Source organism: Misgurnus anguillicaudatus, chromosome 3, assembly GCF_027580225.2.
Source record: "Misgurnus anguillicaudatus chromosome 3, ASM2758022v2, whole genome shotgun sequence".
In the NCBI taxonomy this organism is placed as follows: Eukaryota; Metazoa; Chordata; class Actinopteri; order Cypriniformes; family Cobitidae; genus Misgurnus; species Misgurnus anguillicaudatus.
In genome coordinates, this window is record NC_073339.2 from 17,488,147 (window position 1) to 17,503,517 (window position 15,371).

Sequence of the window (15,371 nt, forward strand, 5' to 3'; positions counted from 1 at the left end):
TAAGAGATCCTGCAGTTTCCTGCTATTGCTCAAGTAAAAGGGGAGTTTACCCTAAAATGTTGACACATCAGTTTACATTTTTATACAGTTTTTAATACTATATACACATTTCCTGTATTTTCTGGATGTATTCTAAAAAGAGTGAGAAACAATTATATATGATCACTATAATGTTGCAAAAACATCAAATCTAATTCTGGCATGGCCTAAGACTTTTGCACAGTACTGTATGTGAATTACTATTCTTACAAATGCATGCAAAAATGCAAATACATTTAGATAATTTGATTTTTTTCTTTACAAATAAAACACCTTCCAACCTAATATGCATGATATGGCCATATTATTCTATTATTTTATGGTACAATTTTGCCTCAAGGCAACATGCATTTTTATTTTGTCATTTTCCAAAAAAAAAAAAAAAACATTTGCTGATTAGAATGTACATTTGTTTCAAAAACTTATTTATATACCAATGAAGGTGAGACAGATTTTTTCATATGGATGAAAATTACTTAACCCTAATAAGTCCCTTGGGGTCAATCTTACCCCCAAGCCAGTGGTTCCCTTCATCTCAGTGGAATAAGATTTTGTGACTTTTCCAGCTAATCTGTCAAGATTCATAAAAAAACTGGGCTTGATTCGGTCGTTCTAAAGATGTGTAAAAAATTACCAAAAGAGGCACTTGGGGGTAAAATGACTCCAATTGAAATTAATGGGAAATGCAAAAAATATATTTTTTTTATTTTTATTTGTCAAAAAAAAAAAATCAATGCATCCAGAATAAATCAAAACAAATTTACAGAGAAAGGTAGGCCTGGTACTAGAGCACAAATGCAATATAGAAAATACATGCTAAATCACACACACAAACACACAAAGGTATGACTGCCACATAGAGCATTTTTTAAAGAATTTGGCAAAAAACAGCCACAGATGCAAAACAAAGATGTAAAATGCTCACACAGGTGCTCAAACACACACGCACATACTCACACACACAAAGACACAGTAAAACTTACACACATAAAGACAAAGTCACAAACACGCACAAACACACACACACACTTACATTCAGTCAAATTTCTGTGGCATTTTGTAAAATCAGACATTTCAAAATGCATCAAAAACTACAAAAAATTATACTATTTGAAATATTTTTTTTATTTTTAATGACCTTTCTAATGTTTATATAAACATAAATTCACAAAATGTTTTACTAAAGTACTGATGTTGAGCAGTTGGCCACATCCAGTAAAATGAATGGGTCTCTATGGGCCTCTGCTGGTCAAAATGATTTATTTCCTAAACTGTAATTCTTTTATGTTCTTTTCTAAACACCAAATGGCCGAATTCAACACATGACATCTAGATCAATATCTAAAAACAATTTAAATGAAATTTAGATCATAATTTATGTGCATTTTTGTACAATTTTGATATTTTACAGGCAAGCTAATGATGTAGTTGAGGAATTGAGTAGTAAACAGGTACAAAAGTACTTTATATCTCCCAAAACACAGCATTATTGTGTAGATGGGAAGTAAACAAAAAATATATATATTATTTGTATCATTAAAAATGTATATATTTTTTGTAATGACTCTTTTAATTTCTGGGGTAATTTTTACCCCCAGGAACTCTAACGTATACAGGAAAATAGGGGCTTATGAGGGTTAAACATGCACTTTTAGTTGGAGAATATATGGCACCATGTGACCTGCTGAAAGAAACGTCATTTAGATCATATGATCACATTTTTGCATTTTCATTGCATAGTATGAGTACTCCATTCTTGAAATAGGATTGACCAATCAATTGGGCATCTCAGGTTTTAAAAAAATAGTAAAAGGCAACCAGAGGGATAAAAGCTTGGTTGCTATTGCAACTTAAAAAAATGCGGAAGGGGTGAGTGTTCACCTATGGGAGACAATGCTGCACTATACTGCCCAGATTATAGTTTTTAACATCCAGATCAGCAAAAATAAGCACCTTGAGTTACTGCTAAATTGCAACTTGTTCTTGGACCATGACCCACTTGGTGGAGGTGTGGGAGGTTTTCTCACAAAATAACAGCTGCTCCACAGACATTACCTCATTACTTTCACTTTCTACTCTCCAGATCTGGAATATTAAACCATCCGCTGCATACTGGAACAAAATCGGTCAGGCAAAGCTAAACCGATTTAAGGGCATATCTGCTAAAATCTGTCTGGATCTGCTAAAAGACAATACAATACAGTTCTGGTATCGATAAAAGGGCAGTTGGAGTTTTCTGTACTTATACTGAGGATCTTATAACACCACTGTACTATATCATCAGTCATCATGGTCAAGAAACAGCGGGTCTGCATCAATATGGTGCTAAATCCACCAAACACTGTGATGATGAAATGAAGATTGAGTTTTGGACGTGCCACATACCTCTGCAAATAAAGGGTTATTGCAAATTTCTGAGTCATTAAAAAGAAGAACATTTCAAAATGCTAAACATCTGCTCCTCCATCCTTGTTTAGATTTACAAAGATTTATTGAAAATTCTATAGAAATATATACCTTCACAAAGGTTGTTGCAAACAACATTGGCGCATTACTTTTAAGCATATATCAAATATCATAATTTATAAAATATTATATTTAATGTGCTCTAAATATTCAGTAGTTAAACATTTTTCCCGACTGATATAAAGCTTTCATTTGCTAATTTTTTTTATCAAGAAAAAATTTTCCTTATGTATTTTTCTTATCTCATTTCTTTTCAGGCGTGATAGGAGGGAAATGCTACAGCAATTACTATAAAGTAGCATTACATTAATAATATTCAGACAACTAAAATAAAGAAACAGCTCAGACGTCCAGCTGTAAAAATTCAAGCACTATCAATCTTCTTACTTCAGATCTTTTTTCTCATGATATTGTCTTCAACTAATCCTGATTTCCCATTTCTGTCACTGCATAAACATTTGAGGTTCAATGTTGAATAGTAGATCATCATTTCCACGCCGAACTTCGAGAAGGAGGGGCGTGTCTCCTTGAATTGCTTCCAGTAATTCACCAGTGTTGACCAATGGGTGCCCATTTAACTTCACTATAATGTCACCTGTTTCCAACCCACCTCTGTGTGAACACCAACCAATGAACAGAGATATGTTTAGTGCTGGATGATTTAAAGAGTAATTGGCACATCATTTGCAATAGTATGCTAAGACCAGAGTGGAAAGAATATGCTATTATTATAATACATACTTTTGAGCTGGGGAATCTGGGACAACTTCGTGAACGAGAATTCCAGTGAGTACATCCGGAAAGTCAGGATTGTGCCATTTTAACCCATGGACTAGGCTGAGGAAAATTAAGATGTTTTAAAGCATTGAGGTTTTTCAAGGCAAATGAAGTAAGATTGATAAAGAAAACTTACTTCTCTGTTAAAGTGATCATTTTGATTCCAATGAATCTTTTTTTGGAACTTGGTAAGTCTGGAAGATAAATTATAGGCTGTGTTTGTACAAATCCAGATTCAGATCAAGATTCTTGCTCATACACATGTGTTTAGCACAAACATTTGCTTTGCAATGCAGGGATGGACTTTCCTTTGTATTTGATTACATCACAGTTTACAATAAACCTCTCTAGTAATATTAAAGGTCACATTCTTTTTGATCCCATTTTTTAAACCCTAGTTAGTGTGTCATGTTGCTATAATAGCATAAATAATACCTGTAAAATGATAAAGCTTAAAGTTCACTGCCAGGCGATATACAGTATTTTCTTTAACAGAATTCCCCTTTCAAAGCCTACAGCGAACGGCTTGGACTACAGCCCTCTACTTCCTGTTTTAATAACGTCACATTTCTTTATTTATTTGATTAATTCGTACACATTGGATTTTGTGATTTCTTTTAACTTATTCCTCTTGACCTACAGTATACTGTATTGTATTTGAGCAAACCAGGAAAAGTTTTAGCTTGAAATGGAAGTCCATCCCAGCTCCAATGTCAAACTGATACAAGTCACATTTTTTTCACTAGTAAACAATTTTCTTGGGTTATTGGAACAAAGTCATGCAAAGCTGTTTGTTTCAGTATGTTTAATAAATGGTTAGCAACCTATTTAAGACCTACAAATGGTAAAAAAAACGCCACTGGGGCAGTGAACTTTTAAAAGGTACTAATATACCATTAGGTCAGGGGCGGACTTACCCATTAGGCAAAGGTCGGCAATTGCCTTGGGCCCCGCGTTACCAAGGGGCCCCAAAACGCAGGGGTGTACTTGGTGAACTGCCACTTTTTGCCCCTAGTTATCATCAAGATTTCCAGAAGACTATAATAATTTTGTTTAATTGGGAATTCTATTTAAACATCTTTTGTGTTTTTCAGTATATTCCCATAAAAGATTTGAACGTTATTATTACATCTGCACGAATCCGCCCCCCATAATAGTTTAGAGTGGATCATTCCATGCACCAGCGCATATGCGCGCGGCGCGTAGCTCAAATCAACAAAGCCAGCAAAGCTGCAGGCAGCAGCGAGAGAGAATGATACATTAAAAGAGCGAAGCTGCAAGGAAATAAACTAACAGTAAAACGTAGCTACACCAATGGAGCAGAAAAGATGATTCACACAAAAATGTAGCCAAAGTCTCCGCTTTTCTCCACACAAACACTGCCACGGTCTGTGCTGCTCTCAGCAACCTCTTTTCCATCAGACACAGCTCTCTCTCGGGCACGGACACTGATTGTGTGCCGGTGAGTATGCTCCGCAAATAATACAGGTTCTACAGTTTATATAATATTAGCGTGTAATCTCAGGTACAGTAGCCTTTAGGTAAGTTTTAGTCCGCTGAAATGTCTGCCCAGCGCCACTAAAGATTGTAATTCATTCCCCAATATGCACATTCATGATCGCTTTAGTCTCATTTAAATCTCATATACCATGCATCGCCTTTGCTGTATTTCACTAGCGAACGTCAAAGTACAAGATGTATACATTAACTGATAGATGACATCTGTATAGTTCATTAATATAAAAACTATTTACATAATGTAATGCAGAAGCAATACATGACGCTTTACCATCCACTGTATAAAGTCAAATTTCACTCCTTGTTTATCTTGTCTCGAGTTCTTAACACCTATGATTGCATTATTTTAAAACCATATTATGTTTCTTTTCATCGTATTATGTTCATTTGAATAGAAAGTATTTTAATTTAAAATATATTGTGGATGTAATGTGGCATTAAATGAAAATATATTAAAGAAATTCAGTACACAAAGTAAAATAAAAAAGTACATAAATGTACACATCTTTTTTACCATGTAGTACTGTGGTTAATATAAAATCCAATCATAGTATTCAAACAATACTGTATGTATGTATATGTATGTACAGGAATACAAAACAGAAGATAACTGTACCTTAAGGACCTACATTGTTAGAAAAAAGCAAAAATATGTATGCTAGCGGTTAGTGGGGCAGCACTCTTTAAAAAGGTAATTGTATGGACCATTAGGTACAGATGTAAACATTTAGTACCAATATGTACCTTTTGAGATACTAATGTGTATTTTTGAGGTACTTATAAGCTCTCTTTTGTATATCTGAGGTAGTAAAATGAAATCCTCAGGTGCAAAGCTGTACTTTTTGAAAGGGTACAGCCCCAGTGACAGAAAAGGTACAGTTTTGTACCTTTATTTGTGACAGTGTATATATATACACACACACACACACACACACACACACACACACACACACACACACAAACACACACACACACACAAACACAAACACAAACACACACACACACACACACACACTGTATATATTAATATCATCCTCATTGGGGCTGAAAGTTAGGTAACCTCGAGAAAAAAGGGATAGAGATAGCGATGAGAAAGAGAGAGAAAAATACAGTAAAAGGTGCATAGTTAGGGCCCCGACACACATGGTTTTGCCTTGGGCCCCCAAATCACTAAATCCGCCCCTGCATTAGGTATAGATATTTAATACATTTGGTACCAATATGCACCTCTGAGGTACAAATATGGAAACTTTTTAAAAGGGTACAGACTCAGCAGGGCTCCAAACTGCCACCAAATGATGGCATTTTGCCACCAAAATTTAAGAGTGTGCCACTGAATTTTACATCCAGTCGCACATGTGCAACCAGTAAATATGACCTTTTTTTGTGATGTGACACTGAATTTGAAACAGCACATTGTACTTTCTGCATCTATCATTAAAGTATTTATGGTATGGATTTACTGTGTGTGCCCCTAATTTAATAAATGTTTTTGAGGTAAGTGGTTGCAATCAATTTATTTAAGCTACATTTAAACTAAATATTTATATTTTATTTTACGTTACTAATCTTTTTTGTTTAAATGTAGCTTAAATAAATTGATTGCAACCACTTACCTTAAAAAAATTTATTAAATTCAATGAATCATTTTTTTCAGTGTGTGCTCCTAGTGAAAAAAGTTAGTCTGGAACCCTGCCCAGTTAAAGTTGGGGTACATATTTTTTTCTGATAGTGTAATCATATTACTTTTACAAGACAACTAACAGCCTTTAGTTCTAGGTAATTTTTGGTATGACATACATTATGTTATTGTGGCTTATTACACGGCTCTCTGGAATGCTTGATTCTGATTGGTCAGTTGAGACATTTGCAGGTTCGTTCTTTTCAAATAATAACCAAAGTAATAACGCATAGCCGGTACTACTTGTATGTTTTAAATCCCTCCGCGCCAACAAAGATTACTGTTTGGCGCCATCTTGTGACAAACACTGGACAACCACAATTAAGAATGGATAAAGTTTGACATTCATTTTAACATGTACGGAAAAAAACAAAACATTTAAACAGTGGATAGAAGAACGAACAACGACAAGACACAGAGAGCTTACTGAGACTGAACTTGACAAAATAGAGCATGACAGCTAAGCCAACACTCAAAAAAATACAGAATGGGCATTAAAACTTCTCAAAGACTGGCTAAAAGAGAAAAAAATGGAGACAGACAAGTATGAAGCAGAGGATCTTAATAAGGTATTACGATCATTTTATGCATCTGTGCAAAGTTTCGCGGAAGGATAAAAATGTTAATTTAAAACAAATATGCCAATAAAATGTTTCAAATTCATATTCATGTCCAGTTTTTTTCTTATGTGGCATGTAGCCGCGTAATAAGCGGGATAATGTAGAGGCAGCCGGTAGTTATCAAGTAAATAAGCCCCTTCAGTGTGATACAAGACCCTCCGCTTTGCGTCGGGTCCTGATCACACTGTTGGGGCTTATTTCCCGATAACTACCGGCTGCCTCTACATTATCCCTTACTTGCATGTTTAATATAAATTTCACATCATCTATTAGTATTTAGCAGGTAAAATATCAAATTTCCTATTAACTGAGCAAGCCTAAAGGGGGTTGCACATCGGCCGCGCAGCTCAGCGTCGCGCCGCGTCGAGTCGCGTCTAGGACAACTCGGAGGTATTGTAAACCAGAAGTGCACATCAAATAGCGAGAGCTTCGTCAGATAGCATCTACTTTAAAATGCAAAATATATGTTAGCAGCCAATGTTAATCGTTAATGATTTGGGACAAATATGATGTTATGTAATGTTAAACTATGTGAGTGGCGCTGTGTGCCGCGACAGGGATTTGAGCAACTTCCTGAGTCAAAGCTGAGCGGTGCCGGTGTGCGTATACTCATAGAAAACAATGTGTTTGATTTTTTTAGAATGGCGCGGCGCTGAGCTGCGCGTCCAGTGTGCGATCCCCTTAAGATAGCAGCTCATTTTGTGCCTTAAAAAGGGTGTAATTTTAAAGGTTTCACTATTGCGTCCGCTTCTGTTAGAAGGGTTAAATCAGCTGCATATCAAGTATGAACTTAGATGCCTCACCTGAGGCAGTCTTGACAGGGTCAGACTGCATTTTTGTCCTGACTACCCTGTGAATAACTGAAATCAAAGTAAAGGACACCACAGAGCTGTTTCATACATATCATAAATACAGTTGGAAGGATGTGGCATGTCCTGTAGCAAGGCAACTTTGTTTCAATTGGCAGAACTTTGTGTAAATGTTGGAACTTTTAGACCCAGTTCTTCATGACAGATCAATCATTATAATTAATTCAATAAAAAAAGACAATTTCGTTCTGAAGAAAAGTCACAAGGGATATCTCAACTTTGGTCTCAGATTAAATGGATACCGAATTAAGACTTTTGCTTAAAGGAACAGTAGCCTATGTAGGATTGTGGCCAAAACTGGTACTGCAATCACAAAACTTGTGGCCAATACACAACATGACAACATAAACATCAGTTGAGGGCTGCAACTCCACTTTTTAAATAACAATATCCTGGCCGGACCACTGTTGTCAGTTATATATGTATTTAAAATGAAAATGATTTCTTAATGTCTAGTGACATATCAGGGCCATTTTATGATTAATTGGTATAAATTTCTTACTGTTCCTTTAAACTTTCTTGAATAACTCAATAAATCTTTCTGAGCTATTAAACTATGTAAATGTAAACAGAAATTTGGGCTACTTTGGGTAACCCATGTTTTTGCTAATGTAAAAGTGCTTATTGTGATAATTACATACAGTACCTCCTAGCATGATGCTTACCTTTCTGCTGTTTCTCATTAGAGTCATTAAGAAATTTATTGATTCGGTCTGATGGAATGGCAAAAGAGATCCCTGCGGTCACTTTTAGTGTGTTTATGCCGATCACCTCACCATCCTAACATGACAAAAAATATATAAATATTTAAAGGTAACAATGCAATGTCCTAACAATTAATGTGAAACGAAACCAATTCACACTTACCAAATTTACAAGTGGGCCTCCTGAATTCCCGTACTTCCCATTGGAAAAAAAGTGAAAGACAAAGTCAAATATTCAAAGTTCGATCAAACCCTAGTCGTCATGCTTAACAACATCTTTAGTCTCACATTGATGATGGTGTCAGTCTGAATGTAGTCCATGTCAGAGTCATGGATGCCCAGCTCTTTTCCGTCTCTCTGTGTTGTGCTGATGATGCCTGTCGTGACTGTGTTCTGGAGAGCAAAAGGACTGCCAATGGCAACCACAAACTCACCGGGCCTCAGGTCAGCAGAACGACCCAGCAATAATATTGGCAATTTTCTCTGAAGAAGACATAAACAAAAAAGTAAAAGAAAGATTTTGTTCAGACGAATAGCAAGTCTAGACATCGCATGCCATAATTTCCATACTCATTTGAATCCACATGCATATAATAAACCAAATGCGTTTATTAAAATGCGTTTAAAGGAGCATTTCACCCGTAGAAACTATGATATTCAAATTTCAGTCAAAACCGTTCTATTTCATCATAAACAATCTGAAAACAGGGCTTTAAGTGTAAAATACCGAACTTGTCCTTTAAACTTTATTGAAAGTGCGTCATATTTGTAGTCGAAATGTAACATACATTTAGAATTTGGTGGCTATTTGACAGAGAAAAGGGGTGTTTGTAGTCTCACCCCCTCGACAAAGTTACTGGACTTCCTGCTTTCAATAATGCAAAATGATGATTGTTACATCATTGAAAGAAGGAAAAGCAACACTGAAATCTGTATTTCTCCTGTCTCAGCGGCAACTGAGGAAATGATGCACAACCATTCAAAAACATGACTGGGGTTTTAACTATGCAAAGCTTAATGCAAATGGGTGAAGTGTCCCTTTAAGTGTTTATAGTCAGATTAGTTTGATTTATTTGAGATAAAAACTGACTACACTGCCATATACAGTCTGACAGTCAGATTGGGAAAACTAATCTTAATTTATTGTGAATGAGGTTAATTACTATCAATAAAGCATTGGTTGCAGTTAACTAGATGACATCATGCTATAAACAGTCCCCCCCCCAAAAAAAAAAAAAACCTAAAAGCCCTCCAGACTCTCTGACGTGGGAACATTTTCAAATGTTTATTCCCAAAGGTCTCAACTCTTAAACACTAACAGGGTATATAGTTTATTTTCTTAATTAAAAAACGAAATCAAAAACCCAACATCACAAGCTAAAAATAACCAAAACAGACAGAACAGTATGCACTTAAATTGTCTTAAACAAACAATTGAATCTACACATGTTTCAGGAAGAAAAAATTGACATGTCCACTTTACCTAAAAGTTGCATGTTTTTGGAATTTGGGAGGAACCCGGAGTACCAGAAATAAACCCACGCTGACACAGGGAGAACATGCAAACTCTAAACAAAAAGGCCTCCAGACCTAGCCAGGGCTCGTGACCTTATCGCTGTGAGGCAACGGTGCTAGTCACTGTGCTGCCGCAGATGTCTTTTAAACTAAAGAAATTACTAGAAATGTAAAATGATTCTCACCTTTGGGTTAATTTTGATGGTTGCGATGTCAGACTTTTTGTCGATGTCTCGGATGGAGGCATCATATGTTTGGCCATCGTGTAACTGCACTTGTAGTTGCTGGCGGCCTGTTACTGTTGCTCTGCTGGTTACCACGTGAGCATTGGTCACAATCAGGCCAGACTGCGTCATTATGAATCCAGAACCGCTTGACAACGGGACATTACGCCCAAACAGCGGATGACTGGACACAAGCAAATAACATGCTACGCTAGTAATCATTTTTCGAAATGATAAAATGCTATAAATTGCTAAGCATCATTTTTGCTGGAAATAGCACTGTGATGAAAATGATAATGAATTTAAGTTTCCTTCTAATGCATGTTGACTGTTGAACATGGTTACAGTAATGTCAAAATAAAGAAAGCGGTAGGAGAGTAAAAATTAAAGTGCCTATGTTTAAAGAAACGCAATATGTTAAATAAAGTGTTCTTACATTGACCCACATTGTGTTTCAGCAATAAATAAAAGTTAAATTGTAGTTACTTGAGGGAAAGGTCAATATGGACCACAGCAGGTGCAATCTTCTCCACCACATCTGCTATGAAATTATACTTGTACCGTGGACTTTTCAGAAGTGCAGGGCCTATACAAGCAAACAATATTGCAACAAAGACAAAAGTTACACAAGCAGTCACTGTATGTGCAATTCTGTCATATTTAAAGATATTCAGAGGTAAATAACCCTACAGCAGAGGTGGGGAACCCTGTGTCCTGGAGGGCCAGAGTTCATTTCCGACCATAGACTGTAAAAAAGATGGACGTTGTGTCCGTGCCTGCCGTCGCCATCTTGGCCGCGCGTCATCACGCATCACTCGCGGATATCCGAAAATGGGTAAAAAGGCGGGACGTGGGTTGAGCTGAGGTGGCTGGTTCCTGAAACCACGCCCGCCTAGCTCGATTCTAGTGATAGCAGTGGCTGTTTAACCGTCACTGAAGTGGCCACGCCCATAATTATGCAGAACTTTAAGGCTTAATATAATTTAAATGGATGAGTTATAAAACAATTCAACTCCTCACAGTGTACGGACCAAAAACACTTTTTGTAGCAGGCTGTAAACACATTATTTTCTACTGTAAAGTTGGACATTTTAAAATTGAGGTCTATGGGAATTGACTCCCTTTCGGAGCCAGTCTCAAGTGGCCAGTCGATGAATTGCAGTTTAAGTCACTTCCGTATCGGCTTCATCAGAGAGATCGGAAGGTTGCCCCTCGGTTTCGCATTTAATTTCCAAGTAATCCTAAAGACTTTGATTTGATTTTTCAGGTGTGTTAATCAAATCAAAGTTGTTGCATGCTGTGCAGTGATACCAGTGACTTCCACTCGACAGAGCAATGCTAATGCGCGTTCTCGCTCTCACTACAGGGCAGGCGTGCTTTTCCGAGGGTAAAGGCCCATAAAAGGAATATGGGGTCAATCAGTCGTAAAGGATACCCCCATTTGAAAAATTTCCGAAACTTGTAGGAAAAAGGAGGCGTGAGTTTGGCCCAGAAATACTCCTAGCATGAGGGTTACAACTCTTAAACTGTGTTAATAAGTCAGAATGCATGAAATATCATTAACTCCCCCCCATTAATTCCGATGAAATTTCATAATATAGTATTTAATATATAGTAAATTTCTATAGGATCAGCCATGTCTGTCTTTCTCTCTCTTTAGGGTTTTTTTCTACCTAGGACTTCTTTTTCCACAGAGTTTTTTCAACCCCTAGGGAGTCAGCTGACATTTGCTTAACATAGAACTTTTATATTTTATAGAGCTGCTATACTCTGCTACTTTGTTGTCCTCTGGTTTTTCTGCGTTTCCTCTTGTTTTTGTTAATGTAACGCTGCTATGGTGCAATTAAACAATTGTCAAAAGTGCTATTTAAATAAAATTGAATTGAATTGATTAATTTTAGAAACCATCTTAAATATCAGTGGTGTGTGGTGGTAATTTAGACTATTGTAATTATTTGGATCACTGCTCGTCTGCACATATAATACTTTCCTAATATTTTGTGGGCTTGACTCAAGATACAGCAGCCCTGGATTCTGATTCTTTCCTTTATTCAAAAGTTTTGAACAGAATCTATAAACATGCATGTTTAGAATTTCAAGTATTAGAAGCGCCATTAAGTTTCATCGTATTGTATTAAATCAATAAGGGCTTCTAATCTGTTTGGTTACAGAATAAAGAGTAAATGATGATGACAGAATTTTATTTTGGGGTGAACAATTCCTTTAAATGGGTTTGTAAAGTTCTCAGATTATGAAGTTTATTCCTTCTGGCTGAAGGGAAATTGCCACGGGCCACACTCAAAGAATTGTGGAAGAGGGATTTGTCTAAATCTTACTGAATATTAAAAAGTCACCCTAATGTTGCAGCATTGTAGGACAAGTTTACTACATTACTCAAATGTTTTAAAAAATCTGAAAAAAACTGAATCCAGCTGAAATTAAAAGGCTGTAATTATATAAAAGATGTCCATCTAATATCCTAAAAAAGCAATTAGAGATATTGTTAGACATTCCCAGAAGCCTAAATGACGCAAAAGTTACAGGAAAACAAACCCAGTGGAGAGCAGTCAGCCGACTGACTCAACTGAACATCAATGTGTGAAGAACGGCTATAGAAGGGACGTTAAAAATAAGGTTAAGATGGTCTTTAAAGCCCCCCAAACAGAATATCCAAATGCATCTTTTTAGGCACACAACAGCAGCTTAACAATGAAAACTATCAGGATGCAGCATCATGCAGAAGTAAATGGTTATTTGTTGTACACAGTATTAGTGCCGTTGGTGGCTACTAAACTTTAAAGTGCTACAGTAACTTGTGTTTGACAGAAAATGCGGTCAAAAGCCAATTAGTGTATTGATTATATGAATAAATGGACTGATAAAGGTATTACATTTATTACTTATTTGTTTTGTTAAACAAGTTCCACAGTGTTAATAGATGTCAGTTACCATTATATTGGGCTTTTCGTTGCCAGAAAAAATAAAGCATTTAACAGAACTTTCAAAAATCAAGAGAAATAAAAGTTTTGATTGATCAATGACTGACCTGAACGTAATGATGTACATGAACCCTTGTGCCTTAGGGTTATTATGGAGAGTCCCTTCTGTTGCGCTTTACGCGCGGCTGTTCTCATTTTACATACATTATTGTAGGTCTTCCCATCGCTGCCGCACACTCTATAGGCTGTCTTACACTCGCAGGTACCTTTGGTAAGACGCCTGCCAGCTGGATATTTACATTCAAGGCCATCGCCGCACGGAGGGTCATCCTTACGACCGCACAGTGCGCCCTCATTCAGACTGCACACAAGGCAACAGTTGCAATCATCCGGCACGTACCCGCTCGGGCAGCTTGGGCTCGGACATTTACTCACATCACATTTGGACGGGCATTTCATCTTCGGCTCGGCTGCGGCGAGGTCGCGTGCAAACAGCACTATTGCAGCAAACAGAATAAACTGCATTCCGACTGATATTTAGATGCACTTTGTTTCAAATTTTAATTATTTGCTATCTTCATTTGTTGCTAATAATACATTGAACAGTCCAAAATACGCCTCGTACCTTATCCTTGGATAGCATCACCTAAAGGATAGCTGATCATCGAAACCAACAGTAAAAACTGAAAAACAGACAAAAGCATGCATTAAACTTATGTCTTATGACATTATCTTCCTTGCGATCCTTGTGATGTCAAAAATGTGAAAACTCACTGCTTCCTTTCACTCACACGCTCGCATGCTTCAGCTCCCTCCACTGCTTTCTGTGGGCACTCTCGAAGGCATCGTTATTACACAACAAATACAGCAAAGATCACAGTAGATAATAAATTGATAGCAGTCATATGAGATTTAGCTTGAGCAGTGTGGAATGGCACCAGCACAGCCTTGTGGTTTAATTTGTCATTTTTAAAACTGAACTAAAGGTTTTTGTGTTTAATTTAAACACTGTTGTGATGAATGTAAAGATTTTATACCCATGAACCGCATTAAGTAGCCTTAATTTAAATTTTCAAAACCTCTACTTTTTGTTGTGATTTCTGTTGTTTCAGGTGCTACACATTATTTACTGTAAAAGTAAAAATCCTTAACAACAGTTCAAACCCAGAGAATGTGCACTGAAAGAAAGGCACCAGAGGTGTCATGCCCATTCAAACTGAGGGGGTACGTGCCCCCTTGGTTTCTCGAGCCAAATGGATTTTGCATGCAACCTCTAAATTACACAAGCGTCCATCAATCTGTTACTTGTCTTTTAATCTGTTTAATATGCACAATATTATAAATTCTGGATGAAATAGGATGAAAAAGCATTTTATTCAAGTAAACAATGTTTTATCACTAAAAATGCACTACTGTCTGGAAAATAATAAATATTCTTTCATATGCAAATAATGTGTGTTTTACAATTTGTTGACAAACAAACAAATGCAAAGGGAGCGCTAATGAGCAAACTTCTGAGTGTAAAAATGATAGATGGGACACCCTACGGACTCGTAGACTAAGCAAACACGCGCAATTTAAAGCCACGAGACCGAAAGTACACATGAAGTGCACCATTTGGGACGGGCCATAGAATCTGACTGAATGAAGTCCACATGTTATATACCAGAGCCCATATGGGTTTTAATAGGTACTGGACTGGTCCCTTATTATGTAATAATTATACTTTAAATGCTTAATTGTAATTTAACTTAAATATTAAATAATATATTTGATTAAAATTGATAACCAATAAAAACAACAATTTCAGTTTGGTCTCAGTTTTCAGCATGAATATTCAACTGTTCATTCATCTAAGATTACAAAACATAAAAGGAGCTGCGATATGAAAAATCTATTAAAAAAGGTTCAGTAAATCAAACTAATTTATTTGTCATTTTATTACACTTTCAACACTAAAATAGTCAACAACATTTCAAAATCGCTAATGCATGTATTGACTACAATTTAACAGAACAC

The 15,371-nt window shown here is 36.5% G+C and overlaps 1 protein-coding gene across 3 annotated transcripts; it reads right to left on the reverse strand.

Moving 5' to 3' along the window:
* Positions 1-759: 759 nt before the first annotated feature.
* On the reverse strand, positions 760-14,173 carry htra3a (HtrA serine peptidase 3a). 3 transcript variants are annotated; one of them, XM_073862463.1, is made up of 11 exons: positions 13,978-14,173; positions 13,460-13,849; positions 10,900-10,999; positions 10,375-10,597; positions 8,963-9,157; positions 8,838-8,870; positions 8,636-8,750; positions 7,905-7,961; positions 3,419-3,476; positions 3,247-3,342; positions 760-3,117 (listed from the first exon to the last, which is right to left on the reverse strand). In XM_073862463.1, exons 2-11 carry the CDS (start codon positions 13,809-13,811, stop codon positions 2,949-2,951), a joined length of 1,398 nt encoding a protein of 465 aa, XP_073718564.1. In that variant the 5' UTR covers positions 13,812-13,849; positions 13,978-14,173; the 3' UTR covers positions 760-2,948. The 3 variants fall into 3 exon arrangements, with proteins under 3 accessions (XP_073718564.1, XP_073718562.1, XP_073718563.1); XM_073862461.1 differs by having other exon boundaries at positions 13,460-14,173; XM_073862462.1 differs by lacking the exon at positions 7,905-7,961 and having other exon boundaries at positions 13,460-14,168.
* Between the last annotated feature and the right edge of the window lie 1,198 nt (positions 14,174-15,371).

Excerpts from the sequence above, each read along its gene's own strand:
- htra3a (XM_073862461.1), bottom strand. The coding sequence starts at position 13,877 with ATGCAGTTTATTCTGTTTGCTGCAATAGTGCTGTTTGCACGCGACCTC. Across the intron at positions 11,000-13,459 it reads ATGTACATCATTACGTTCAG|GCCCTGCACTTCTGAAAAGT; the intron begins GTCAGTCATTGA and ends TTGCTTGTATAG. Across the intron at positions 8,751-8,837 it reads GAGGCCCACTTGTAAATTTG|GATGGTGAGGTGATCGGCAT; the intron begins GTAAGTGTGAAT and ends TTGTCATGTTAG.